Here is a 24,905-nt window from a genome sequence, read left to right on the forward strand (position 1 = left end):
GCGGGATTGGCTGCGGCGCTCGCGGGCCGGCGGCGCTGGGCGCGGCCGCCATGTAAGCGGCGCCGCCGCTCGCACCCCAGTTGCGGTGCAGCGGCCGTCGCTGGGGGAAGCACCCGGTACCTAGCGGCCCACGAACCTCGCTTCCCATGGCGGTCACGATGCTGGACCGCGAGCGCGGCTGGAGCGTCTCCTTCGCCGGCTGCGGCTTCCTGGGCGTCTACCACATCGGCGCCGCCACCTGCCTGCAGGAGCGAGCCCCTCACATCATCCGCGACGCCCGGCACATTTACGGTGCCTCCGCCGGCGCGCTCGCTGGCGCCGTGCTCATCGGAGGCGGCTCCCTGGGTCAGTGGCTCCGCCCTTCTCCTCCGCCGGCGGCGGCGCGGGGCAGTGTCCGGCGGGCTGAGGGGTAGCGGGACGGTGAGGGCAGGAGGAGCGGGGCGGTGGGCTGAGGGGACTGAGGCGGAGCGCCGCGCGCGTGCCGTGTGTCGCGGAGCGGGACTGCGGGAAGGTCTCTGCGGCTGCGGTGGGCTGGGCCGAACCGGCTGCCGGTGCGGCGGCGAAGGGCGGCTGCGGCCCCGGGGAGCCCCCTCGGCCCGCTTCCGCCGGCGCTGCAAGCCTGCAGGGACTGCCGCGGGGTCGGCTGGGCTGGGCTGGGCTGGGCTGTCCTTCCTTTCCCCACAAGGTTGGCTTGTCGCTCGTTTTCAACCCCCAAATATGGAACATCATCCCTTTGATGAAGTTAAATCAGTATATTTACTGATTTAACTGATATACAGTACTAGAGGTCCCAGACTGGCTTTTTTTTTTTTTTAATTATGATTATTATTTCTGTTCCCTTGCATTTCATCCTGTGCACAATTTAAAACCCAGTAAAATAGGCGAAAATCGTCTTTCCTTGAGGGTGGGGGAAGACAGGTGGTAAAGTTAGCGTGTCTTCACCGTGGATAGATATTTAACACCCTCCCGGGCTCAGTAAATAGTCCTGCTGGTGCCTCATCTGATTTCAACATTTGTGTGTTCAAATGGTCAGATTTTACCATCCCACGTACAGACACAAATGCATATGTCTAAGTTCCTATGTCTCCTGCCTTTAGAGCTTCAGGTGCCAGGTTGATGACAGGTCCTTTTAACTTTGTGCAAAGCAGAGGAGTGGAAAGCTGTTGGGAGGGTGTGAGGTGGCTGAATCCAAATGGCCTTCAGAGCAAACAAACGAACCCTATCATCTGTTTTAAACAAAATATTTACACTTTTATTGGGAAATAATGTATCTCTTCTGTAGTTACCTCTGCCCATGAAGTTTCAGTTAGCTTTAACTTGCTTCCTCTAAAGCTTCCCCTTCCTTGGGATAAGGCGAAGAGAGCTAAGGTCAGGGCTTAGGTTAGCTTTAACATGCTTTTCTTCTTTAATCTGTGCACAGTGTATATTGCATAGGTCACTTAGGTATATGATTAGAAACATGGATTGATTAAAATCAGTGATTTTAATTGTGATTTAAGTAATAGAGTTAGACTCAGTGTGTATATATACTGGATATTTTTGTTAAAAATATGATGGCTTGGAACTAAATATAGCCTCTCTTGTGAAATAACCACTCACTATCTAACGATTAGAAAAAGATACCTTATGTACACCTCTTTAGGGCTCATGAGAATGCACATTTATCTAGTAAATTAGACATATTGCAGCTTAAAGCAGCTTGATGCTTTAAGAAAGGAAAATATCAAGGTGTTCAGAGTAGTGTCTGGGATGCAGTTAAAAAAAAGGAAGGGCCTGAAAGTCTGAAAATTGTTTTCTTTTTACACCAAAGAGAACTTCTGAATAAAAGCTTGGCTAGTTCATGGCTCAACACTAATTGTTTCCGTTAATGGTACCCTTAATAGGTTTGGAACTAGAAGATTTTGTAAACTGATATTTCATCTTACAGATAGAGGAGGAAAACAATGAGAGCCTGTTTTGAATTTGGAGAGAGATGGGTCTTTGTTTTAAATTTCTGAGGGCACAATTTACTAAACCAAACAGAAGTTCTCTGTACTTGCAAGAGTGTAATGCTGTGAAATGCTTGTCCGTGCTACTTAGCCACTGATCTCTATCGCATGTGTTTAATTTCTTTAACGCTTTTGAGATAAACTTGTGCTACTTAAAGTACTTAATTTAATTTTGGTTTAATATTCTAATGTAACACCCTTGAGTAGTTATGAGCCTAATATTAGTTTTTAAAAGAAATACTTAGCCACAGTGACTGTTTTAGAATGTATCCAAATTTTAGTTTTAAGTCACTGTAAATGATTTAAGAAGGAAGCTGCTTTAAATATTTTAAGTGCTCTTGAGCACAAAAAAATATATATTGTTACCTGAAAGTATGTGTTACTAACAGTTTTGTAAGCTTTTAGCATTTTAATAATTGAGACTTACAAACTTCAATTTATTCCGTTGTCTTTCCTTTTTCATATGCCAACTGAGATTGTTTTTGTTTTTCTCTAATAGAATAGGTAGTATGTGTGCAATCAGTGCCCAAAGTATTGTATTTCATGGGCAGGTACATTCTGGAAACTTTTTTAAAACAAAACAAAAATGCTTGGGAACATTGGGAGAAAATTTACAGCCAGTCACATTGTAAAATTGTGAATCATTGTAAATTCATCAAACCAAAAAGGAATTCCCATATTAATGATGTATCTTTTTAGCTTTTTTGTGTGTGTGTGTGAGTTATGTGAAAGCAGAGGATTGTAATTAATCTCTAAAGTAACACTATGTGGCATAATAATTTTGTATTTCATTAGTTTATATTGTACACCTCCCTTATGTCGATATACTGTATTATGCAGTGTTTGTTATTTCTGTAGTTGTGGTTCCAAGTCCCGCATGTTTTTACAGTTGCATTTCACTGTGAGAAAACAGACAGAGATGGGTAGCTGAAGAGTAAGAAGCAGCAGACATAAGCTGGAACATTGCAAAATCTGATTAGGTATAGGAAAAATAAAATTACCATGAGGATGAGGTAAATACTGGAACAGGTGCCTAGAGAGATTGTGAGATCTCCACCCTTAGAGGTGTTCCAGACTTCTGGACCCAGCCCTGAATTAGTATACTTGTTGGTACACATGGACTGTGTACATAAATATATATGAACAGGGGTTTTGACTAAAATTACCATGCATGTTTCATCTCTTACAGCTTTGTAGCTGGATGCTTTAAATAAAGGGTTTTCTTTGTGTTTCATGTTACCTGTTGGATAAGCAAACTGAGAGTCTGTAGAATTTTACGCTTGAATAGATGTAAACATTAGCTGTTGAATGGAAAAAAAAAAAGTCTACTTTTCTAGATTGAGGAAGAAGTTTTCTTCATTGAATTTGGAGGAATGTAAAGGGAAAAGCTTAGAGACACTTGTTCTGAGGATGAAGTACATTTGAGGCTACTCCAAACTGTAACAGTTCAGGTGCACTCCGTGGAGCTCTGGTATTTTGGTGGCAATATGGTTATCCATGTTCTAGTGGGACACTAAAGAGAGAGGTTTGGTGAGTGCTCTAAATACAATATCAGGTTTTACTCTGTTGGAAATGAATTAATAGTTATTTACCATTGCAAAAAAAAGGAATATAGAAATATAATGAGGAGTACAGAAATATAACTAGAAACAATTCACTTTTAATAGGAACATTAATTTCTTTAGCTCTCTTGCATTTTAGAAAATAAACCAGATGTACTAAGGTCTGCCTAAAATCCCAGTCTGACTTGACCTCTAGCCCTCTGTCTCTTTCTGAGTTCTCGTTTTGAAATACACCAGGCTAAGAGGTGACTGTGTTTTAGTCCTGTGAGGAAAGAAGGGAAGGAGAAGGACAAGTCTTAATGCTTTGAAGTCTGTTGAATTAATAATGAACAGCTTTTTAAATTGTCATTGTTTTTATATCATACACTCTTGGCTAGACATGACATCTTAGGAGCCCTTCTTGTGTTTAGAGTTTACAATAAATGAAATATAGAAACTATTTATTCTTTTTTTTTCCTGTAGAGTTCTTATATATGGGAAAGATGGGTAAACTGTAAAAACAAGTTTTCATTTTGATGGGTAGTTATTTTATGAAAAGACTTTGAGGAGTTAAAATCTGAACTGTTAGAGGTCATCAGTCTTCCCCTTTCCCCTTTCCCCTTTCCCCTTTCCCCTTTCCCCTTTCCCCTTTCCCCTTTCCCCTTTCCCCTTTCCCCTTTCCCCTTTCCCCTTTCCCCTTTCCCCTTTCCCCTTTCCCCTTTCCCCTTTCCCCTTTCCCCTTTCCCCTTTCCCCTTTCCCCTTTCCCCTTTCCCCTTTCCCCTTTCCCCTTTCCCCTTTCCCCTTTCCCCTTTCCCCTTTCCCCTTTCCCCTTTCCCCTTTCCCCTTTCCCCTTTCCCCTTTCCCCTTTCCCCTTTCCCCTTTCCCCTTTCCCCTTTCCCCTTTCCCTCAACAGGCCTGCAGTGCAGATCAGTGAAGATGTTACCATGCCTCAAACTTCAGTAATAGAATCATAGAATGGTAGGGTTGGAAGAGACCTTTAGAGATCATCTAGTCCAATCCCCCTGCAGAAGCAGGTTCACCTAGATCAGGTCGCATAGGAACATGGCCAGGCAGGACTTGAAGACCTCCAAGGAAGGAGACTTCACAACCCCTCTGGGCAGCCTGTGCCACTGTTCCATCATCCTCAGACTAAACAGCTCCAGTTCCCACAGCCTTTCCTCATAAGAAAGATGTTCCAGTCCCCTGATCATCTTGGTGGCCCTGCACTGGCCTCTCTCCAGAAGTTCTCTGTCCCTCTTGTGCTGGGGAGCCCAGAACTGGACACAGACTGACACACATCATAGCTTGAGCTTTGATGTGACAGGATGCCAGCTATAAAAACAGTGTCAAGACCTGGCAGAGAAGTTAGAGCATGTGTATTTGTTTGCTCATGTGTCAATGCACCCAGTGCTCTTGATCTGGTTTTTAGAACAAGCCATTTACGTGCTTGGTGCAAAAGTTTTCAAAAATGTACTTATTTTGCAAAAGGAAATTAATGCATATGCTAAGACTGCTATCCCTGGACAGAATTCTAGTAGTACAGTCTCTCAGATTCCTGCAGCATGCTTGATTTCTCTCTTTAGAAAGTTTAGAATATTGAATGTTGCTAAATTAGTTTATTAAAACAGAAAAAGGGAGGTGGTAATTTATATCTCAGCGTGTGAAATATAGAACTCTGAAAGTGTCTACCTAACTGCCTTTGCAAATAACTCCTTTACTTACCATATGTAACGTGTCGTCTTTTTTTTTTTTTTTTAAATTGTGTGAAAAATGTGTTTTACTAACATAAGCATATATTTGACCATGACAGTGAGCTGTGTCTAAATTGTTTGCTGTCTTCTGGGATAGGAGGCAGGGTCAGCCTACTGGTATCAGTGGATTAATTCGTGGCTTCACTCTGCAAGAGTGGAATGAAAAAGATTGTAGTGGTGAAAACGGCTTTTTTTAGAGATACTCTTTGGATGTATACTTAGTTTACTGTATTAAGAATGAGAAAGATTTAGGTGTTGCTATTTGAGGGGCAAAAAATAACACTATAGAAAGAGAATGTTATTGAAAATTAGTTTGACCTTGGAGTTTGAAGCAGAGTTGTTTCCAGTGCAGTGCTCGTATTTTACTTGAATCTTGCCTATTCTAGAAAGAGTATGTAAGTTAAAATATGCAAGTTCTGAAAATATTTTTACGTAACCTTGTAGCATATCACTCAGATTAGGAACCTGTTACTTTGACCTGCTTCCCTACCCCCTTTCCTCTACCAAGTTGACAAGCTTATCAGGTATTTTCTTCAAAGTATGCCGTAGAGAAACAAGACATTAAAAATTCAAACAACATTGCAGATAGATGAACTGCAATTCTTACTATGACTAGGTGTGTGGTTGTTGAAATTATTTTAGTATTCTTTGGGAACAATCTTCTGTAGTAGTTTGATCTATGTATATTATAATATATGTATATAATTATATATCCATTATATATTGGTAAAAATGGACTTTGGAAAGAAGCTTGTGTCAGAGGTGTTGCAGATCTCCCCGTTCCTTATCCACCGCTTTAAAAACTTCTCTTCTGATGTTCCTTACCTTAAGTTTACATTTAATGTTCCCTTTATTGTGCCCTGAAACCTTAATTTTCATAAATTCTAAAAAGTGTTACTGGCTGTGATGAACCCAGATGCTCTGCTTCTTCAGCAGACGTACTGTGGACCTTAAATCTGTGCATCCTACACTGTAGGTTTTTGTGAATGTTTCACATAGGATAGATCCATGCATATATGCTTATAGAAGATCACATGTCTTTGTTTCTTCTTAAAGAATGTGTCTTTGGAATGAATAATTCCCAGTGGAAACATCTTACTTGAGTATCCTACATCTACAGTCTACATATAAATAACATGCATACATAACTTACCTGCTGGATGTTCACCAGTGACTCTCCAGAAGACTCCAAAATTCTGTTAAAACACTTATTTTAAAACAGTTATTTTATCTGTTAAAAGCTTTGGGATTTTCACACTAGCAATCAGAGTGAAAAGTTTGAGGTCTAAACATGGAAGCATGCTTTTGGGTTTGACAAACCAAAATCATCTGTTCTTAAATTAAATGTGTTTTATTTTCAGCACAAGCTTGTGCAGATGTCCTGGCATTAGCCAAAGAAGCTAGAAAGCGGAATCTTGGTCCTCTTCATCCTTCCTTTAATATAATAAAGATAATAAGAGATGGACTGATAAGAAATCTTCCAGAAAACACTCACCAGTTGTCATCGGGCAGACTGTGTGTTTCACTAACCAGAGTATCAGATGGTAAAAATGCATTGATATCTAATTTTAACTCTAAAGAAGAAGTTGTCCAGGTAGGTTTATTTTTTGCAACTTTTAAAAGTTTTTGTAATCTTAAATTCATTCTGCAATCATCAAATCCATCTGTAATCATTAAATCCATAACATTATCCATTGGATTTACATTTAAAACATTTTAGGATATTGTGACTTTGAAAGTATTTTAAAGATTTATTACACTAAATTCACTGACTAGTTTTCCTAGTTCATGTATCTGCAATCTATTCTAGTGAGTAGGTAGATAGATCAATCTTAAGGAGAAATAAGTGCACTGTATCTATTGAAAGTGTACCATTTATGCATTTTTTTAAGTTCATTGTTATAAAAGTAGTGATGAAGAAACAGTCAAAATAGGGTTTTTTAAAAAAATTCTCAATAACCAGTTACAAAGTGAGTTTAATATGATCTTAGAATGTTGAAATTTGTGTCCCCAGCTAGTTATTTTGATTACGCAGAAAATGTGTAGATAGAGTGAATGATCATAAACTTTTCCTTCCTAATTACCACTTCCAGAAGTGGTCTTCTAGTGATTCTTATTTTTTTTAATAGATGGAGTGTAGTTCCATTTGAAGAAATAAATGTGGAATGCTCTCATTCTGTTTAAAATAATGCTCGATAATCCCCTTTTGCTTTTTCCCCTTCTTTTAAATCAAGTGTACTTGCTGTGGATTTTTTTTTTTTTTTGTTAATTGCTCAGTTGCTTTTGCTAACATCTAGAGAGATAAATGAGAATTTCGGTAATAAAACAGTTGCCATTTAATTTATAATGTCTCATTTTCCTACAGGCTTTAATCTGTAGTTCATTTGTCCCTATTTATTGTGGCCTAATTCCACCGTCATTTAGAGGTGTGGTAAGTCTCTATTGTTAAGATCTAAACGTAGTTCTAGCTCTTCTGAAAAATATGAAGAGGCAATTTATATGTGTTTTCAGTTATCTTACTATAAAATGAATACCTTCACTGTAGCTTTGAAGTACTATAGCTCTGTATTACAACTCTTAAAACCAAACCAAAAGAAGGAAGCGCTACATGTGTGGAAGATGTTATGTATGTTTTTCCTCCACCCTGCAAAACATACACATGCACTCTCTCCCCCGTAAATTTCTTGCTTGCTCATGCGGTAATTAAAAGAGGATATTCTAAGCTAGCAAGTATTTAACTTAAGGATAGGTATTTATTGAAGGAAGTGATGCCTGTTCAACTGCACAAATGTATGGGAGGGTCAATTATACTTTGTTTTTAAAAAAGAAATCTTGTAAGATAGTTTATTGTGTGTCTTTGTGTTCTTCCCGTAGATAGATGGGCTTTAACACTGGATTAAAGTTCTGTGTTCATAAACAAGGCTTTTAAATGTCTTCTGTTGTTTGTATTCAATGTAAGAAGTGTTGCTTCTTAAAGTGTCAGTATATTACTCTGTTTGATTTGCTTCACAAGAACTGTTGGTTACAAAACCTCTTAATACTTTATGGCTGTACTGGGTTTTCTAAAATCCCCTGTTAAAGGGGCAACAGCTGCAGAGTTGTTAGTGTAGTTTGTTGTGTGTGTTTTCATTAACAGGCATGCATTTCAATCAAGGCAGTGACATTCATGGCTTTTTGTTTTAGTGTTGTATTATCTTGCATTTGCTTTCCTTTCAACTTTGCTCCTTACGCAAGGAGGGAGGAAGAATATTGAAAGAAAAGTTAAAACATCTTTAATGGGGCTTTATTACAGATTGTTCTCAAGGTAATTTGGTAGTCCTAAAAGGTCAAGGATAGACATGAAATATACTTTCTTCATGCTGAAATTTAAGCAAAAGTGATTAGAACAGTATAGGGATTTTTCTTTATCTGTACTTCTAAACCTTGTATGTCTCCTTAAACTCTTCCAGATTAAAGGTGTTATGAAAACAGGACATTGGACTGAATCCAGGGTTTAGGTAGATCCAGGCTAATCTGGCTATTCAGTTCTTGTCATCAGACAACAATGTTATTTTAAAAGGCTTAGTTCAGAGTACAAAAACATACAAGTGATGCTTTATTTGGTCTTATTTTGACGGAAAGGAAAGGAAGGAATCACTGTATCCTTGTGATCTTTGCAATTATTTTGATATGATTTTAATGCTTAGAAGGCATTTTGATGTTTGCGTATGCCTGGCATAACTCCTGTAGGGTTTAAACTCAGTAGAATGTCTAGTATCTAAACTTTGTAGTATCTTGCTGTCTACTTTGCTTATACTTTAAAACAAAGACTTAAGGATAACTTCCAATAAGTATATCTAACTGCTAGTGTGAAGCTTTTGAGTGTGATGGGTTTTGTTTGTTTATTTGTTTTACCCCTTTCAAACACAGCAATGGTTTTAGGTTACAAAATTATGAGGGGGAACAGATAAACAGAAACTCAAAATAATGAGAAACATTTACCTCTGTAGAACAGTGACTCAGTAGTTCCACCTTTTAATAATTTCATGAGAAGGCTGCATGCTATGGCTCCTCCTTTGTCAGACCTGTTGTTTTGTACTTGAAACTTTGACAAATGGCTTGATGATTGCATGTACTTTAGTACACCTATAGGAAGTTTGTCCACAGCTGCATGCTGCTGGGTCTGAATATTGTGCCAGGTAGGAACAGGTAGCTCTAGAAGAGGATGTTGGATGTATTACACTGAGCTGTCCTCTTCCTAATTCCTAATTTGTTTCTCAGAATAGTCTGGGAGTGAGTGTCAAGTCAGTTGACATTGATAATCTAGATGACTCCTGCTCAAATCACCTGCTCCGTTATGTTTACATTTCGCAAGGATCTACAGCTTATGTCTATTGCCTAGTTAGAAAGACTGAAAGTCATTGCTGAACCAGTGGAGCTCATGGTCTTTTGCTGCTGTCAGAACAAACTAGCTACAGATGGCCACGCTGGAAAGGTGACTGTTGTGAGCAAGTGGAGGAGTTGTCTTTAGCCATGGCAGCTGCTCCACTGTAGATTAGTTACCCTGATACAGAACATTTATGTTCTTGGATCTTAAAATCTCTGGGATGGTGATGCATTAAAACTACAGAAGTGGGCAATTCAATGTGAAGGAGGCCAATGCATAACCTGGAACAGCTTCTAAACTTAGCCTCAAAGCAGAAGAGATGTCTATGACTGTTGGAAGGTTTCTGAAGCATTATCCATTTTTACTTGGAGTTTCTTTGTGTCCAAATATTTTGAATGCTTTTATATTAAATTCTAATTACAAAGTGTAATTTGAAGTTACTCTTATTCTAACTGAATAGTTTAGTATCATGGAACTTGAGCTTTGATATGTAAAGTTACTTTTTTACTCATATTCTTTCTAAGGAAGCATACTGATAGCTCTTTGGTGCTTTTCTTAGAGGAAGAAGAGACAGCTGTGCTACTTTTTTTACTGCATGTTGTGTAAGATTATTATTTTTTAAATAGATTTACTCTTTCTTAAACATATAGAAAAATCACAACTAGAATACTCTTAGGCTATCTGTGAAACTATAGATAGAAGGTTCTTAACTGGCACTAGAGGACAAAGCATGCTACTCAAAATGTTTAGCCTGGGAGGATAATATTTAGGCAGACTGTTCTGTTACACTCCTAAATGCTATTTAATTCTTTCATGGGAAATCTCCATAGTAGGAATTTTCAGCCTTTGAGACATCTTGTTTCTGTTTTGGTTTTTTTTTTAGCGCTATGTGGATGGAGGAATCAGTGACAACTTGCCTCACTATGAATCTAAGAACACCATCACAGTTTCGCCTTTCACTGGGGAGTGTGATATCTGTCCAAAGGGGAATTCTGCCAACTTTCATGAGATGAATGTGACCAACACTAGCATTCAGTTGAGTATGGGGAACTTATATCGTTTAACACAAGCGCTCTTTCCACCAGAACCTAAGGTAACTCGTTGCCTTCATGTAGCTGCTAAAATATCTTTCCATATAAAAGACTTGCTTTTGCAGAAAGCTACATTAATCTTAGCATTTAATCTAGTCATATAAACTTTTCTTTGACATTTCTCTCCTTGTTTCTATTTTTTTTTTTCAGTTTGTCTTTCTTCTCCTTATTCTTAGTCTCTCTGACTAAAAAGGCACTTCCTGATATTGGCTTTCAGTATTTATTTGGGTTTTAACACAGGAGTCTGTCTTAAAATCAACATTGGTAAATTAGTGACTGTCAGTTTGTAGTCCTTTCATGTTTACCTGTTACCCTGGTGCTTCAGAACTTAGTAGAAGTTCAAAAACTGCATGGTTTTGTAAAGTTCTCAATTAATACATCATGCAGGCAAGTTGCCTTTAAATTTTGCTAAGCGCTATTACTTGCAGATCTGGTGAGGTAAGTTCTCTTGAATTGCTATTGCTCCTCGACAATTGTGGAAGCTGAAAAATGGAAATCAAACTTTGCCAGTTTGCTTGGGATATATTACAGAGGAGAAGTTGTGTTCCTGACTGCTATAAATACTTTTTTTAAAAAAAGGAGGGCTTTTTGATTGCTTTAATATTCAAAAATGTTGAATTCTACTTATGTAGTCTTTAATTTTTTACATATTTTTTTGTCCACAACTATCGTGTAGGTGAGCAGGTGTTGCCTCTAGTGAAAGATGTTTTCATATAGAAGACTAAGTCTGAGATTGAGCATGAGAATTGCGTGGCTGACTTTTCATAGTTTTGGGGAGCGGGAAGTACTGTGAAGGAAGGAGGGAAACTGGCATACTTCAAGCTATCCTTTTTCATTCTTGCTTGCATCTGCTGAAAGGCTAGACAAGCTAACAAAAAGGAGGAAAACCTTGCAAACTGTTAAACACTGTCCTTTTATGTGAATAATTCAGTGTATCTGTAAACCTGAAGGATAAGTTCCTGTATGCCTCATCATATATGCATCAGCACAGTAGACATATTAACCTGAATCTATTGAATTATAGCAATTGTTAATGTAAATTTTCTTACAAGAAGGGATGGATTGAAGTAGTTTTTAATTCTGTAAGTTTTTGATCTTGAGTTGAATCTTCTTTTATTTGTCTAACTCATTTACCTTATGTTTGCAGGTACTAGGAGAGATATGTGAGCAAGGATATTCAGATGCTCTTAAATTCTTGAAAGAGAATGGTATGTTACATTTCTGGATAATTATTGATGATGTGGTCCTAACTTGAGTTAAAAAATAGAGTGAGGACATTGTATGTAGGTAAGAAGGGACAAGGTCTTTGTTTCAGAAGAGATCACGGTAAGTTTAATTCTATGTGAAATCACATAGCTGTATTAACTATTCACCTGAAGTAAGTTGTGCTGCCACACAGAAATGCAACTTTTGAGTTTGTCAAATTTTGTTAAGTAAAGTTTAAGGTATTATGTGAAAATAACAAAGAATTCTGATTCTAGGGAAATCATATAGTAGTTTTGGCCCGTTCTGGGACAAAAGACCACGATTAGACTAAAGTACCACAGACTTGAGAATTGCCAAAGGGCAGGGAGGGCTTAATTGCTGCTTATGGTCCAGGACAAAACAGACCAGGCTACTGGGCTTGGGGAAAAAATAGAAAATAATTTAATCCACCACCAACTCAAACATAACCATAAAACCCCAAAACATAACCAACACAAAACAACACAGAATGGTACAACGATGAAGAACACAACCAGCCCTTTAAGACCACCTTCTCCCCACCCTTCCCCTCTTCCAGGGCTCAGAGCCCTGATCCCGGTGTCTTTTTCTCCTCCTCCACTGAACTGCTCAGAGGGGCAGGAAATTGGGGTTTCAGTCAGTCCTTTCCTGATAGCTTCTGCCGTTTGTCTCTCCTCAGGGCAGGTGGGCTCCTTGCCAATCCTCCCTGCTCCTCTGCGGGATACCTCACACACTGAGCAGCCCTGCACGGGCTGCTCCGATGTGTGTTCATCCTGAGGGCTGCAGCTCCTTTCTGCCTCTCATGTGGCTCTGGCTCTGCAGCGTGCCAGCATGGCCTGCACCATGGCCACCTCCTCACACAGTCTTTCACCCATTTGGGTGCACTCACCCGGAGCTGCTGGTGGCTCTCAGGCCTGTCATGGCCCTCCATGGGCTGGAGGGACACAGCTGCATTCTCACCACGGGTTGCAGAGAGGTCTCTGGTTAGTGCTCCTCCTTCCTTCCTCCTTCTCTGTCTGGGGGATCCACATGGACGCCTCCATCTTGTACCACTCTTACACCTCCTCCCAAGCACTTCAAATTCCTGTCCCTAAATAGTGATGGCAGAGACACCAGATTGGCCCAGCAGGCCAGAGATGGGTCTGAACCCAAGAGCCGGGGGAAAGTCCAAGAACTCTTTACCAGGTCTTCACTGCAACCCCCTTCCTGTTACCAAGCAAAAAACCTCACTAAACCAGGACATCATATTATTACTATCTTTCATATTAATCATGAAGGATAGGAATAGGCCATTTTTTTTCTTGCTCCTCTGAAACCTTTATCTTCCCATTGCCACATTTCTGCTATCATCCAAGTCAAGTTCTAGGAAAAATCTTGTAGTCCAGAAGTAACAATGGCATAAAGTCAAACACAGGACTGAGGATTTGCCTGTGATTGTGAAAGATTTGAGAAGACAACTAGTAGTGTAGAACTTTTTTGGACTCAGATAAGTTCAGGAAGAAGAGCTGTTAATAAGCGTTAGTGCTCTGCACACTTGGAGACAAACAAGTATGTTCATCCCAAAGGCTGCAGCTCCTTTCTGCCTCTTGTCTGGGTGTGCTCTGTGGCGCATGGCCTGTGCCATGGCCACCTCCTCACACAGTCTCAATAACTTCAAATTAGCATGAAGGTAACCACGTGTAGTTAGCTTCTGTAGTCTTAAGATGCAGAAGCGAATTGGTACTGGGTTGGATAAGAGGAATGGAAACTGAAGTGTGATGTTTGCATGATTACAGGTCATACCAGCTGCAGTACCATAATGCAGTCATGACTTGATGTGCTCACTGGTTTTACTCTGTTATAACTAAACAATAAATATTCAAGTTTTCTTGGGACAATTTCTTCACTGTTAAAGATCATCATGGTTCTGCTCAAGAGTTTGATTTTTCTAGTAATATTATTAAATATTTAATGAGAGATTCATGCTTTATACCTTTGACCAGGTGATTAAAAGCACAGATTATACAAAGTACCTATAATTTGTGGTTGACTGGGCTCTGTTTCTGCATCCCACCCACAAGTTTCCTGTGTGTATCATTCCATCTGACAGTAATACTTGAGATTCCTTGTAGCTCTTTTGGTGTTAGTCCCCCCACATCCTCTGTGTACTGCACTAGTGTTTTGTGTCACTGATTCTGGATGACCTTTGTTCTTATTGTGTCACAGGGCTTGTCTTGCTTCAAGCTTAATCAGTGATAATTATAACCTTTCCAAACTCATTCATTATGCATTTCCTTTCACGTTGTTATTTCAACTGTAGGAGTTAATTTCCCCCCCATCTTTACCACTTCAGATAACTTTTCTGATAATTTCATTATATATTCTTTTAACATTTGTCTTTTCAGAGTAATTTTAAGCAGGAAAGGGATTCTGTTGTGTGTAGGTATGGATTCTAGTTAGATTTGATAATCTTTATAATGATTTTCTGGAAAGTGAGTATAAATACCCTTCTTGTATTTTTCACTTGGTGCTCATTATCTAGTGTTTGTTTCCAAGGTAATTATCAGTGCTATTTCTTAATTGGCACCAGTTTTGCAAGGTAACCAACGTGATTCAGATCTGTACTTCGGCTAGATGTTAAAATAATTTTATACCCTACTCACTTTCCTTCTCCACCCTGTTACAGCAATGCCTCAAAGTATTAATGTAATATTTTCCATGCCAAATTTCCCAAATCTCTGATGTGGTTTAGGTGTTTTCTTTCAAAAAAATATTAAGTCAGTTTTCTTCTTCCTCTTTAAATCGTTTGTTTTTTTAATGGAAAACAATTTTGGTAAATGACTTTGTTTCCAGTGCAGTTTCAGTTAATTGTCACTTTTTGCTTTTTTTTCCTTGATAACCTGTTTTAAAGTAAGATCTAAATCTGCAAAAGAATATTCATCAGTCTGATTAAACGTTTGTGGGATTATAAAAGCAAATGTATTTGACATTGGGTAGATATTGTTCCTTTAGGGGTAGGCCTTTGTACAGATACACAGACGACAAGTACTGTGCAGGTACTCTGAAGCTCTAAGTGGAAGCTCTTGACTCTTTCAGGTATTCTGAATGACTCGATTTATATCCACTTGTCCTTCACAAAAAGAAATTCTCATGAGGCTGCACATCATGCTGACTATATGGAGATAAGAAATTTGTCAGAAAATAGAGTAGAAACTTTGAAAACGGAAGTACGTAATGACCAGCTGAAGCAAAATCCATGGCCTTTGGAGCAGAGCATATTTGAGAGTCTACCTCCTAGGCTTCGTAAAGGTACCTGCTTCAGACTGTTTCCTATAACTTTGTCAAACTTTGCAGTTATTTCTTTTACTTGCTTACTCTTAAAAATTGCACAAGATGCTTTTTATTTAGTCTTACAATTGCCTGTGGTGATACAGACTATCTCAAGCCAAAAGTTATTTAAATTATTTATTTAAATAACTTACTAAATGTGAACATGTACATTTTGGTTTAGTTACAGCAGTAAGATTGAAACGGAGGGTGTAGCTCCTTTCAACACTGCATAGTCATAAACTGAATTCTCATTTACTTTTGGATAAACTTTGTACGTGCTGAGTATTTTTGTAAGCGTGTGTTTCACACCAAAGTTGAACCTCAGATCCAAATGCTGGTTATCTCCATCCTGTTTTTTGAATGGACTTCTGTGGATTACTGATTCTTCGACTTTCCTGTCTTTTTAATAGGTCAAAACAGCTTCTGAGATTTCTTTAATCTGTAACTTTTACATAGGGGTTTTTGTGGGTGCTGATCAGTATTTTCAGGATGTCGTGGTTTAGGCCCATCAGGGAACAAAGGCCACGATTAGCCTCGAGTACCGAAGAGGCTGAGGATTGCTCGAGGGCAGGGAGGGCTTAATTGCCGCTTAAGGTTCAGGACAAAACAGACCAGGCTACTCGGTTTTGGGGAAGAAAACAGAAAATAATTTAATGCAAAATCAACCAAAACATAACCAAAATGAAACAACCCAGAGTAATACATCAATGGAGAGTCCAACCAGCCTTTTTAAGAACACCTTCTTGCCACCCCTCCTCTCTTCCCGGGTTCAGAGCCCTGATCCCGGTGTTTTTACCTTGCCCCCCCCTGAACGGTTCGGGGGGGCAGGCAGTGGGGGGTTCAGTCAGTCGGTTTCCGAGAGCTTCTGCCGTTTGTCCCTCCTCAGGACGGGTGAACTCCACACCAGTCCTCCCTGCAAGTCCGTGGGGTAACTCACAAGCATGGCAGACTTGCACGGGCTGCTCCGATGCCCACTTATTCCAAAGGCTGCAGCTCGTCTCTGCCTCTCGTGTGGGGCTGCTCTGCGGCGCGCAGGCTCTCCAGCACGGCCTGGGCCATGGCCATCTCCCCACACAGTCCCTCGCCCGTCCGGGCTCACCCACACGGAGCTGTTGGTGGCTCTCAGTCTTGCCACGAATCTCCACAGGTTTCAGGGGCACAGCTTGTATTCTCGCCACGGCTTGCAGAGGGGTCTCCGGTCTACTGGTTCTCGTTCCTTCCTCCTTCTCTGGCTGAAGGGTCCGTGTGGTGGCCTCCATCTTGTATCACTCTCCACCTCCCGACTCGCATTTCAAATTCCCGTCCCCTAAATAGTGATCGCAGAGGCGCCAGATTGGCCCAGCCGGGCCGGAGGTGGGTCTGAACCTAGGAGCCGGGGGAGGGTCTTCACTGCAACCCGCTCCCCCTGTTACCAAGCCAAAAGCTGCTCCTGGCTAAACCAGGACACAGGATCTGAAACTTGTAATCCCAGTGACTTAGGAGAACAAAATTTGATGTATGATGTTTCTTACAGTGATATGTAACAACTGGACTATGTGGAAAACTAGAATTTAAGCAAACTCCTCAGAGTTATAATCTCTAACAAGACAGGAATGCTACCTAAAATATGGAAATATTTTTTGGATGGGTGATCTTTACATCCTCTTGTTATAAATTAATAATTAAACCTTGTTATGTAGAAGTTCTTTTGACCCATATCTTAAAATAGCACAGAGAAGGTTTACAGTAAGAGTACCTTGAGATTACTTCTTTCACTTTCTATCTGAGCCATATTTAGTAACATCTGATAATGTTGACTGAAAAACTTTGAGCACATTTAAACTGTTTTCAAACAGTCTTAACATCTTTTTTTAAAAAATAATCATTTTTAAGCACTGCAAGAAGCCTGTAAAGAGCAGAATGGATTCTATGCTCAGTTCTCTAAGCTTTTCCCGATGCGGGTAATATCCTATCTGATGCTCCCGTATACACTACCAGTGGAGTCTGCTTACTCTGTTGCTTTGAGGTAAGAAAATTCTAATGGCCCACTTCATGAATTATTATACTTTTGGAAATATACTCATTGGGAGTTTCTTCAGTGTTGTAGGCATTCTGGTACTCTAGAGATCAAGTCGTAACTGGCCAAAGAACATTATTTCTACCTACATAATGCATCCTCCTAAAACCTCTGTAGTCTAAGGCTAGATAAAGAAACATCTTAAGATTCCTAAACAATTTACTCTTACTACTAGTACCTGTCTTGCAATTGCTTGCTTCAAAGAAGCACCCTTAATTGTGCTTTCCAGGAGCACATTCTTTATTATTATTACTATATTCTGCAGTGATATTTGAAATCCATACAGATAGTTGTGCTTTAGCTTTGTTCTGAGGTCAGGAATGAAATACGGTGTTTATTAACCATATAAATTTGCTTACCAGGTGTGTTTAGGTTGATTGAAAGTTATGCTCTTGAAATTGGTTCATTTAGTAAGTTTTTTTGGTTCTTGTAAAGGAGCAATCATGGTACAATTCTTGTTAAGGAGAGATTAAGCTAAATGAACACACCATGAACTGTAAGCTTTGTGTTTGCTTAAAAGAATTCCAGTCCTTGAACAGCAGATGTCATTACAATCTTTAGCAAGTACTTGAAAAATCCAATGTTCTGTAAATGGAACCACATAGAAGTCCAGTAAAATGTTTTGTATCTGTGCCACTTAATGTGACCCTTCTGTGTCAGTTTTTGGTGGATGGGGATAATAATTTTAACAAGTTTTTTTTCCCCATAGTCCTCCTCTAGTGTAAATGACTATTATTATCATTATTAAAGAAAATAAAACATTGTGACACTATTCTTTTTCTGCATTCTATTTGTTCTTCCATTGTGTGTTCCTTCCATTCTAACTCCCTCTCCTACCTAATTTTAAAGTGTCCAGGAAGTTCCCACCACATAGAATGAGGTCTCAGACAGGAGTGTTTTGCAGGTTTCCTAAAAGTTGGCCTGGAGCTGTGGAATGCTCATACTGGTCAGCTGTGCAGCATAGAGTAAAAGATGCAGTCATCTGTGCTGCTCTCTTTTTCTTAGTTTGCAGGAAAGCAGTGAGTGGACTAGAAGGAAACAACAGTTTCAACCTGAGGACTTTGGTGTGTGAGTTAACTTAGGAAGACTAAAAGCTGTGTTATTTTGTTGAATATGGTATGTAATAATGTAATGCAGATTTGATCCATTGCTTACTAAACAAGTGTATTTTGGTTTTGATTGTAGGTTAGTGAACTGGTTTCCTGACATGCCTGCTGATGTTCGCTGGATGCAAGAACAGCTTTGTCGCATTGCTGCTACAGTTTACTCCCAGGCTAAAAGCAAGCTGTTCTGTATATCCAGGTAAAATAGAGTGCTGCTGCATGCAAGTGATGCAATTTTAGAAATTTTCTTTCTTTCATAAGAGCTTCAATTAGCAATAAGTTTCTGTTAAAACAGGACTTAATAATTTGCTCAAAGGTAACACATATTGCCACTAATCCTGAACACTGTTTCTTAAATATATTTTCTGGTGCATCTTGTTTGTAACGGATCAGTGACTGGTAAGTATTGGAAGTGAAGAGAGATTGCCTGTTGGTAGGCTTATACTTTTTGGAGAGAAGGGTGCATTATGGATCAGATGCAGGACTGAGAATGGAGACCTTGGTTTTTGTGTGTTCCACAGTAGCTGGAGCAATGAGGAAGAGGAGGAAAAGATTGTTTGAGAAGTTCTAAGTCAGATGTAGCACATAGGAACTGGAAAAAGCTGGGAGAAAGATGAAATTCTTATGACTCTGAACAGGAAAGGTGATAAGAGCTAAATAGCACATGAGTATTAAGGACACACTTCTAAGATAACCAGAATAATTAAAATACGATAAGTATGGAAAATTTTTAAGAACCTCTATGTGAAAGAGAAACTTCTACTCTAACCTAGTGATAATTAGGTTCATTATGCTTCTCTTACCAGACTGGTGTGAGATTCAACCTTTCAGACTTTCTACTTGTGTTAAGCTTTGTAGCGCTATATGTATGGAGGAATGACAATGTGCCTCAGTTTGAATCTAATACCATTACTGTTTCACTTTTGCTTGGGAACTTAGTATTTGCCCAAGGAGCTCTGCAAACTTTCACAAAATTAACATGACCAATATTCAGTTTAGATTTTTCTGCTAAAAAAGGACTCATTGCTGGAAGAGAGAGTTGCATGGCTATGTCAGAATAGTGCATGAAGTAGGGAACTTTAGGCTACCTCTGAGGTCCAAATGCTTGCAAATAAGAAATCTCCTAAGATTTGGTCTGAAAAAGCATAAATCCAGACTTCAGCAGAGTAGGTCATATGTATTTTACTACAGTTTTTCTGAAGATTGTCTCTGCTCCTAGAGTTGCTGGATAGGAGGCAGATAAAGGGGAAGAGAAGTTAGTCTGAAAAGCTAGTAAGAGCAAATAGAGTTCTTAAACACTTCATAAAAGCTTCAGAGAGGTAGCCGTAGCACTGGGGACTCCTAACTGCAGCAGTTATTGCAATTAAAGTATTGCCATGTTCTATATACATGTTTAAATTAAAACAAAAAAGACTTTTTTTTTCTTCAAGCCAAGTGTTCTTGAGCTTTTGTCATCCTGTTTTTAGACTAAAAAAGTTAGATAAGGAGGAAGATCAAAGATGCTCTTTTTTTGCCCTGGCATTGCTATACACTGACCCATCAGAAATGCTGGTTTGATGTGTCTGAGAAGAACTGCTTGATCCTACTTCCTTGTAAGAAGCTTTTCCAGGTTCTGGACCGGCATCGTGAAAGATCAGATTCAAAGACTCCATCTCTTAGAAGTACAGAATAGTCAAACTTACTCTTAAAGGTCTGTCTTAATGGGAGACTTAATGAGGTTGTAGCTTGGGTTTCCTTCCTCCTTCAGAAGAATTAAGTAGTGGCTTTAATATTTGGTGGTAAAGATGCTTTCTTCTTACAATATTCAGTTTTATCCAGAATTTGGAAGCATTTCATTTCTGTTTACAAACAGCCTCTCTTCTTCCTTTCTGAAATCAGTTAAAGCTTTTTCTTGCATAACATTGGTTGGCTTTTGAGGCCATCTCTGAGAAGAAAGATAATTCTTGGTATACGTTTGCTGTCATCCTATGGTCGTCTCTTCAGTTACTTGCTACTGCATGCAATCCCGTGTCCTTTTTTCCTGATGATTGGTATTTCTGACTCCTTTCCACTATCTGTTTGGGTATAGTCATCTTACTGCTTTTTGCCCTGTTTAGCAGCTCCTTGATTTTGCCTGCATTCCAGCCTTATCAATCATGAGATTCTTCACCTGAAGTGGGCATTTGGAAAGCATGTTATCACAAGACTGTCTTAGATCTAGCTTCTCAGAGGAGTTATTTGGTCATTGAGTCGTGATTAATCAGGAATCTTGTTTCTCTGCTTGTGGGAAGAGCAAGCTCTTAGCCATAAAACACAAGATGGTGGTCATGTGGCTTTTGCTCTAAGATTTTATGATAACTCCTCCCACTGACCCATTTACACTGTCAGACTTTTGTTTTCTGAAGCCTTCCTTTAAGTGGATCCCCTCTTCAGGTAGCCACATCCTAAGGCTCTGTGAGTAGAATCCTGCCTTGCATTCTACCAGGTGACCGTGGGCTTGTACTTTCTTTCAGCATCCACCCAGAACTTAACTCCTGTTTCTGCAGAATGCAATCTTCCCACATACCTTCTGATGCTCTTTCCCCTATGTCATCGGATCTAGCTTTTGTCTTGGAATCAAACTTAAATCTCATGAAAATTTGCACTGTTTACAGATTGAAAGTTCTTTTAGGAAACTTAACCTGATGGATGGTGTCTTCTAGTGCACCTAAATTTCAGGTATGGAAATGGATGTTGAAGTGTGTGTATGGCAAGTTGGATGTTTTACGTGTGACAGGGGTTGTTGTGGGTTGTTTTGGTTTTTTTCCCAAAAGCACTGCAGGATAGGAGAGAGAACTTTAAAGAAAAAGAAAAAAAGAGTGTCCTTGGTGACAACCTCACTGTCCTGTTTCTCAGATTGGAAAAGACTAACTTGGCAATTCAGGTGCTGGTGTGGTGTAGGAAAGTTCTATCCCCACTGTTCAGGTTGGTAATAATTGGTTATAAAGTGGAATGCAGAAACAGCATTTGGGATGTCAAACAACTATATTTGCTACTCAACTTGTAATTGTTTAGACTATGCTCGACTGGAGCATCTTCCTTATGAGGAAAGGCTGTGGAAACTGGGGCTGTTTAATCTAGAAAAGAGGAGACTGAGGGGGGATCTCATTAGTATTTACAAATATCTAAAGGGTGGGTGTTAGAAAGTTGGGACTTCCCTTTTTTCTGTTGTATCTAGCAACAGGACAAGGAGTAATGGGATAAAGCTGGAGCACAAAACACTCCATTTAAATATAAGAAAAAACTATTTCACTGTAAGGGTGATGGAGCAGTGGCACAGGCTGCCCAGAGAGGGTGTGGAGTCTTCTTCCTTGGAGGTCTTCAAGACCTGCCTGGACATGTTCCTATGTGACCTGATTTAGGTTGACCTGCTTCTGGAGGGCGGTCGGACTAGATGATCTCTGAAGGTTCCTTCCAACCCTACCATTCTATGATTTTTGTTAATGCCCAGTTAGTGCTGTGATTGGTAAATCAGCAAATGTTCCATGTGGCTAGCAGAAGGGAGATTGGGACTATTTAATGGATGTTGTACAGAACGTCTCTGCCCTTCTGAGCTCATGAGAATGATGTGAATTTTAATGTAACTATTTTATACCTACTTTTGAGGACAACACCTAATGGCAGTGTGTGTCTCTTTTTTATTTGATCCTTTTCCCATTGTCCCATATCCTAACTCACCTAAATGCATTTAAAGCTATTTTCCTCTAGTGTTATTCCTTACGTGAAGATTCCTGGTCAGATATCTGAACAGGCATAGAAACATCATTGACACTAATAACCTTTTTTCTTCTTTTTCTTTTTTAACAGGAAAGACAAGTATGCATCACTAAGAAAATGTAAAACTGTCCCATCTACTATGGAATTTAATTCTTCATACTGCCACCTTAAAATGCCTCACTCTTCTGTAGACCTTGAAACCTGGCTTTGGGAATCTTCACGGTTCATGCACTCAGCTATGAAAAATGCTTCTGCTAACATACAAGATCATTCAGAATTAAACTCCTATCCTAATTTTCTCCCAAATCCTGATGCGTCTGGCTTGGAAATAGATTTTGACTCTTCCTCAGAGGCAAGCTTCCAAACTGCCCCAGAGTATTAATTTCAAATAGATTCCAGAGTTTCCAAAATTCCAGTTTGGCAGAGAAATTTAATTCCTAAAGGACTAAAGATCACTTTATTGCCAATAAGTCTTGGAAAATTATTTGTTTACAGCTTTCTGACAAATCTGCCTTGGGAATTTTATAAAAACAGTGGCTGCTAATGCTGAGTAACACTACAATTCTCTTGAAGCACCAGCTCAATCAACTGTAGCAAGACTTGTAGTAAACCATGTCTCTCTGCAAAGAAAAATCTACTTTTGGAATAAAAATGTAACAAGCATTGATCATACAAGCTTTTGAAAAATATAATTCTTAACAATATGAAAGTGGACTTTTACTTCATAAAGGGAAATACACAAATGAGCTCTTTAGTGGCCTTTTAGTGTCATTTGCCTTATGTTTAAATATACTGTGGTGTTTATGGAAAAGATACCTGCACGAGATACTGTAGGAACAGTACTGGTCTAGGTGATTATATGTATTCCACAGTTCATATTACTTCTCTGTGTCTCTTCTTACCTCCAAATACTTCAAGGGGAAAAGACATAAGAAACAGGACACGTTCCCCTGAAGTGTAAACAGGTACAGTTTCTACAGTTTCTATGATGTTGGAGGACATTTTTTTTTTTTTTGTACTTAATAAGGACGTAGTACTTGACTAAGTATTGAGAACTAGTGACTGATTAGTAGCAAAGAGTTTGAGAAAGTGTTAAACTTTTACAGATGTTTAAAAAATGAACATATAACAAGTGGAGAATGATGTTTAAATCTTCTCACTAATTGCTGCCTCATTGTTCTCCATCATTCGTTCCCCATAACTTGAGAGAACTTTCTTGCCTTCCTTCACTTCCTGCTAAAGAAGGGAAGAAAAAAGGGGTCACTGCTTTCTCAGTAAGGTGTGATAACATAAAGAATTTTTTTAAGGTGGATTGCTGGAAGAAGCAAATGTGGAAGATTTAGTGGAAGTATCAGTATTCAGGGAGCTGTGATAAGGTCTCAAGTAATGGGTTGGAAGTCAGCCAGATCATAGCTGCATTGAGCAATGAGCATTTTAAACACCTTCCACTGCAAAGATTCTGCATAATTTTAATAAAGACAATGTATTAGTGTATGAGTACATCAGGAGAAGTAAATAACTGTTGGAATTAATGGAGATATCTGATGTTTTGTTACGTCTTCGTGTGCTTTTAAGTAGAAGGAAATAGTGATGGTTTCAAAGTTGAGTTTGTGCATGTGTTTAGAGGCCAGGTGTGTAACACTTGGAAACTCCTCATTCCACAATGCAAATTCTGTCAACTAATGTGCAGCCGAGGGAAGGGGCTGTGGATGCTCACTGAGAGTATCTTATGTGAGGAGAAATAATGAGACTGTGAGGCTCAGAAGAGGGAACTTTGGAGCGTGAACTTCAGTATCTGGAAGTCTGTCAAATAACAAAAAGTAGAATTCCTGAATTGGACCAGCCTTGAAGCAGTTCCCCAGTTGTGATTTGTCTAAGCTTGAAGTGCTGAATTTCACATTAAAATTGATTTTAGAATGGTGGGAGATAGGGGAGAAATTGTCAAGCTATCCATTTCCACGCTATAGAAGACCGGTGCTACTTTAACTCTTCTGCTCATTTCTTCTGTGTATATATCTTTAGAATTTGCAAGAAAAGTTGGAAATTTTACTCTAACTACAGCTAAAAGATACAAGACTTGATTTATATTGTCTTTATTTATAACTTTAAACTTTCTATAATTTAATTTTATAATGTTCTGCAAAAAGTTAGTTTTACCAGTATGTGTTAGAATTTGAGCAGGAATGCCAAGTTGTGCTTCCTTTCTGTGTATTGGAGTAGTTCTAATAACCACATTTAAATCAAATTTAACCACTTCTTCCATTGTGCACAGCTCTGATTTTGTCTCTTTTTTTTCTAAAATAAAAAGACAATCTCTTCTGTTGCCGCGTTTTCTGAGCTTTCATTAATGTAATTCATCTAGTGTAAGTTGAATCAGAAAGTGTTCATGTTGTTGAACGTTTAAGAGGCTTAATGATTGTGAGATGTCCTTGAATAGTGGATTGGTTTACTATTGAGAAGTTTGAGAGATTCTTGTTCATGCTCCAGTGGGACCTGAGAGTCACCTTGATTTAAAAACTTTGCAATCCATCCATTCACAAAGATTTTGTATTTAAACAAAAAAATCACAGAAGAAGTTGTTATATGGGTCTGGAACAAGGAAGCAAATATTATTGCCCTTCTTAGTTAAAATTCAGTAATTCAGCACACAGCAGCTGCCAGTGCTAAGTCAGTGTTTAAAATTAGTTAAAACAGCAAGTTTTTATGTCAGTTCAAGCTGACCTGATTTCAAGGACTGCCT

The 24,905-nt window shown here is 39.1% G+C and overlaps 1 protein-coding gene across 3 annotated transcripts; it reads left to right on the forward strand.

Annotated features, from left to right (window-relative positions):
• Nucleotides 1-48: 48 nt before the first annotated feature.
• On the forward strand, nucleotides 49-24,488 carry LOC104556172 (patatin-like phospholipase domain-containing protein 2). 3 transcript variants are annotated; one of them, XM_062006816.1, is made up of 10 exons: nucleotides 49-345; nucleotides 6,643-6,875; nucleotides 7,647-7,712; nucleotides 10,531-10,740; nucleotides 11,886-11,946; nucleotides 15,038-15,250; nucleotides 17,144-17,276; nucleotides 18,513-18,629; nucleotides 21,064-21,127; nucleotides 22,256-22,343. In XM_062006816.1, exons 1-9 carry the CDS (start codon nucleotides 147-149, stop codon nucleotides 21,092-21,094), a joined length of 1,263 nt encoding a protein of 420 aa, XP_061862800.1. In that variant the 5' UTR covers nucleotides 49-146; the 3' UTR covers nucleotides 21,095-21,127; nucleotides 22,256-22,343. The 3 variants fall into 3 exon arrangements, with proteins under 3 accessions (XP_061862800.1, XP_061862784.1, XP_061862793.1); XM_062006800.1 differs by lacking the exon at nucleotides 21,064-21,127 and having other exon boundaries at nucleotides 22,256-24,488; XM_062006809.1 differs by lacking the exons at nucleotides 15,038-15,250; nucleotides 21,064-21,127 and having other exon boundaries at nucleotides 22,256-24,488.
• Nucleotides 24,489-24,905: the final 417 nt, after the last annotated feature.

Source organism: Colius striatus, chromosome 1 (assembly GCF_028858725.1).
Source record: "Colius striatus isolate bColStr4 chromosome 1, bColStr4.1.hap1, whole genome shotgun sequence".
Classification (NCBI taxonomy): Eukaryota; Metazoa; Chordata; class Aves; order Coliiformes; family Coliidae; genus Colius; species Colius striatus.

What these genes read in the sequence shown, in the direction of transcription:
- LOC104556172 (XM_062006800.1), top strand. Translation starts at nt 147, where the DNA reads ATGGCGGTCACGATGCTGGACCGCGAGCGCGGCTGGAGCGTCTCCTTC. An exon ending in CTAAAGAAGAAGTTGTCCAG is followed by an intron (nt 6,876 to 7,646) that starts GTAGGTTTATTT and finishes ATTTTCCTACAG; the next exon opens with GCTTTAATCTGTAGTTCATT. An exon ending in TCTTTCCACCAGAACCTAAG is followed by an intron (nt 10,741 to 11,885) that starts GTAACTCGTTGC and finishes TTATGTTTGCAG; the next exon opens with GTACTAGGAGAGATATGTGA.